This window comes from Camelina sativa, chromosome 9, assembly GCF_000633955.1.
Source record: "Camelina sativa cultivar DH55 chromosome 9, Cs, whole genome shotgun sequence".
Lineage (NCBI taxonomy): Eukaryota > Viridiplantae > Streptophyta > Magnoliopsida > Brassicales > Brassicaceae > Camelina > Camelina sativa.
The window spans coordinates 1,144,707-1,148,661 of NC_025693.1; the positions used below are offsets into that span (position 1 = coordinate 1,144,707).

Consider the following 3,955-nt stretch of genomic DNA (forward strand, 5'->3'; position numbering starts at 1 on the left):
ACCATAAACCTCTATAAATTAATAATGTTAGGACCATCACATTTTATTAATTTATAGTGATATTAATTTATCTATAAATTAATAAATATTAATTTATAATGGAAATTAATAATTATTAATTTATAGATATATGTTTGAATTGTTTAATTTAAAAAAAAAAAATATAAATTGAGACAATTTTAGTTAAATAAGATTAGACTTTCAAATGTTATAAATTTTATTTTTAAAAAATTGAATTTTTAATGTTTAGAAAACATTATTGACAAAAAATTACAAATACTATACATATTATCTTATACACATAACATACATAACTAAAAAATTATGAATAATAATATAAATCATTGTATTTTAATAGTCTATAGAACGGGAAAATACCCGAAAAAACCGTCATCTATTTTTTATTTGGACGTTTAATACCTCGTGTTATTTTATTGGAAGAAAAATACCTCGTTTATTTAAATTTGCCATAAAAAATACTCGTTTATAGAAGTGTTAGTAGATTCATACTTACGGATTAACGGACGTGTATAAGCGTGACAGAATCATGTAACATCGTTAAATTTTAACCCCACGTTTCTAAGTAATATATATGATTTGTCTACGCAGCTCCTTGGTTTTATTGTTGTGGTTTTGTGGTACGATGTTTGGTGGTACGATGTTTTGTTTTATTGAGACTATATTTTACATGAGAATTTCAAAAAAATTATTATCTTATTATCTTATCGAATTTTGTTATTTTTTACACTGACCCGACTTGGGACAAGCAAAATTTATTAATTTATAGTGTTTATTAATTTATAGAAGTATTAAATTATAAATATTTTCATAAACTGAAATGCATTAAACGAGCCATATTTGTGAATGATGTAAAACGTCAAAAGATGTGAATTATGTTGATAACTGATAACATATTGTTGGGGAGAGATAAATAAACAAATATGTTATTATCATTATTTGATAAAATGTAACTAATAATAACATTAATGAACATTCGACACTATAAATACATACAAAATTCTCGTTTAGTGGCATAAAAAACAAAGAAAACCCAATTAAGAAGTAGTCAATCTATTTTAAAATGGAGAATAAAACTATTTTCATGATATTTTCTGTAATCATGGTTTTGGTATTGCTTTCTCATCCAAATTTAGCTATTGAAGAGAATAATGATGAGCCACCACTCATGTCAAATGACGAGTTTGATACAGCGTTATATGCAACTTCACCAAGTTCGATCGAATATAATACCAATATCTATGGAAAAACTTCAAAAGAGGATATATATTATCTTATGAAGTGCAGTAAAAATACGGGATACAAAACTCGAAATTCCGCATTTTTATGTTTTGAAGAAATGATAGCTGAAATTCTTGTGAACAGACATGCTTCAAGGGATTGTTGTGTGGGGGTAGTGAAAGCTGGAAAGCAATGTTTAATGGAATATATGAAATTATTTTTTCAAAGCTATTCATTAAAACATTATAATTATAAAAGGGTTTCTAGAACTAATAAAGTATGGAACAGATGTTCTACTGAAATTGGTGCTCTTTCATCATATTCGTGTTAAAAAATGTAACAAATTATTATTATTATTATTATTAATATTATTATTATTATTATTATTATTATTATTATTATTATTATTATTATTATATAATTTAAATTGCTTGTATTATACCAACAATTTAAAATATTTGAACAGTACTACTAACTAATCTATATATAATAGCAATCTGGATATATACCATCAAAAGTTGTGTTTCTTCAATCATACCTTTTAGATAATTTTCTAAAAAATACATAAAAATTCTAAATGTGTGTTTTAAAAGTTTCGATTATTATTGTAACAATTCTTTTTTGTAAAATTGCAATTGTTCATTGTAGAGTTGTGTTTATTCGAATATTCTTATCTTTTGAAATCTAAAATAGATATGTTATTTTAGTTATTTATTTACTTCTTTAATTATTTTTCTTCATCAATATCTTTGCAAACTTCATTCGAATACAAACATTTCAATATTTACTAATGAAGATTAAAATAAAAAAAAAATATATAAAGAATTAAAGACCAGTTTTCTATCTATGATATACAATTATGAATTTTATGCAACTTATTACATATTTTCATAAACTGAAATGCATTAAACGAGCCATATTCTGAATGATGTAAAACGTCAAAAGATATAAATTATGTTGATAACTGATAATATATCATTGGGAGAGAAATAAATATGTTATTATCATTATTTGATGAAAGGTAACTAATAATAACATTGATGAACATTCGACACTATAATACATACAAAATCCTCAATTGGTGGCATAAAAACAAAGAAATCCCAATTAAGAATTAGTCAAGATATTTTGAAATGGGGAGAATAAAATTATTTTCATGATATTTTCTGTAATCATGGTTTTGGTATTGCTTTCTCATCCAACTTTGGCTGTTGAAGAGGATAATGACGAGCCACCACTCATGTCAAATGACGAGTTTGATGCGGCATTATATGCAACTTCACCGAGTTCAATTGAATAGAATACCAATATTTATGGAAAGATGTCAAAAGAGCATACAAATTATATTATATGAACTGCGGTAAAAATACGAGATACAAAGGTAAGTCCAAAGGTAAAGGTAAGTCCAAAGGTAAGTCCTTAATGTACAAGGCACCATCACACCAGGGATCGAGTCCCGTTCCTTACAAATATAGGGATTAGGCTAATGGGCCGGCCTGTTGTGGTCCAATGGTTGACAAAAAAAAAAAAAANGGTAAAAATACGAGATACAAAACTCCAAATTCTGCCTTTCTATGTTTTGAAAAAGTGGTAGCTGAAATTCTTGTGAACAAACGTGCTTCAAGGGATTGTTGTGTGGGGGTAGTGAAAGCTGGAAAGCAATATCTAATGGAATTTATGAAATTCATTTTTCAAAGCTATGAATTCAAACGTTATAATTATAAAAGGTTTTTCAAAATTAATAAAGTATGGAACAGATGTTCTACTGAAATTGATGCTCCTTCATCATTTTCTGGTTAAAAATTATAACTAAACTTATTATTATTATTATTATATAATGGTTTAAATTGCTTATATTATACCAACATTTTAAAATATATGAACAATAATACTAACTAATTCTATTAGATATTTTTTGTCAAAAAATAAATATAATAATAAAACAATTTGATTCATTGCTTAACACCATCATTTGTTGTCGCAAGCCCAAGAAAATGTTTCATGCTAAATCTTGCAAGAATTCGATTTCAGTTCAATTTGGCAGATTTTTTTTGCGATTCAAAAACCGAGAACCAACGCAACTCAATGCTAACCACCAATCCAAAAACCCAATTAACCAAAATACCCAACTCATTTAACCCGATTAACCCGTAATATGTGATTCGCTGAAAAAATACCTTAATAAGTTAATATGGATCCCTCTCCTAATATCCACTCTTGGCAGGCAAGACCACAAATTTTCTTATGATTGGTACAAAGCTCAGAATTTTTATCGATTGGCCAAGCATATCTCTACACGAAAGTATTTCTACTGTTTGTATACTCACCCAAATGATATTGGAATTCAATTCTATAATAGATATGCTAATCAAATGTTAATTGTTAACGTATTAGTGAAATGCATAGTAATTGGCTCAACACTAAAAAGTATATAATTTGACAGTAACATTTAGCGTTAATCTTTTTTGACTCATGTTAAGGGAGCTTCTATGTACGATATGTTTCATTCTATAAATACAGTATATAGTTGATTATACTCCCTCTGTTTTCACAAAAAATGTCATTTTGACCAATTACACACAAATTAAGAAAAACTTGAATTATATCTAATAGAAAATGTTTTGGGTTAAAGGTAAATTACAAAATTTGATATTAAAAATCACATTGGAAATATAAAGTGACAGTCTTTGTGAAACAAAGAAAATACTCCAAAATG

The 3,955-nt window shown here is 26.4% G+C and overlaps 2 protein-coding genes across 2 annotated transcripts; both read left to right on the forward strand.

Moving 5' to 3' along the window:
* LOC104714889 lies at nt 1,057-1,570 on the forward strand. Its single transcript, XM_010432360.1, has one exon. It carries the CDS (start codon nt 1,082-1,084, stop codon nt 1,568-1,570), a length of 489 nt encoding a protein of 162 aa, XP_010430662.1. The 5' UTR covers nt 1,057-1,081.
* LOC109126330 lies at nt 2,414-3,039 on the forward strand. Its single transcript, XM_019229831.1, has 3 exons — nt 2,414-2,525; nt 2,621-2,663; nt 2,787-3,039. The coding sequence occupies exons 1-3, from the start codon at nt 2,414-2,416 to the stop codon at nt 3,037-3,039; spliced, it is 408 nt and encodes a 135-aa protein (XP_019085376.1).

Coding starts and splice junctions, on each gene's coding strand:
- LOC104714889 (XM_010432360.1), top strand. CDS start 1,082: ATGGAGAATAAAACTATTTTCATGATATTTTCTGTAATCATGGTTTTG.
- LOC109126330 (XM_019229831.1), top strand. CDS start 2,414: ATGGTTTTGGTATTGCTTTCTCATCCAACTTTGGCTGTTGAAGAGGAT. Junction 2,526..2,620: donor ATTATATGCAACTTCACCGA/GTTCAATTGAAT, acceptor CGAGATACAAAG/GTAAGTCCAAAGGTAAAGGT. Junction 2,664..2,786: donor TCCAAAGGTAAGTCCTTAAT/GTACAAGGCACC, acceptor TAAAAATACGAG/ATACAAAACTCCAAATTCTG.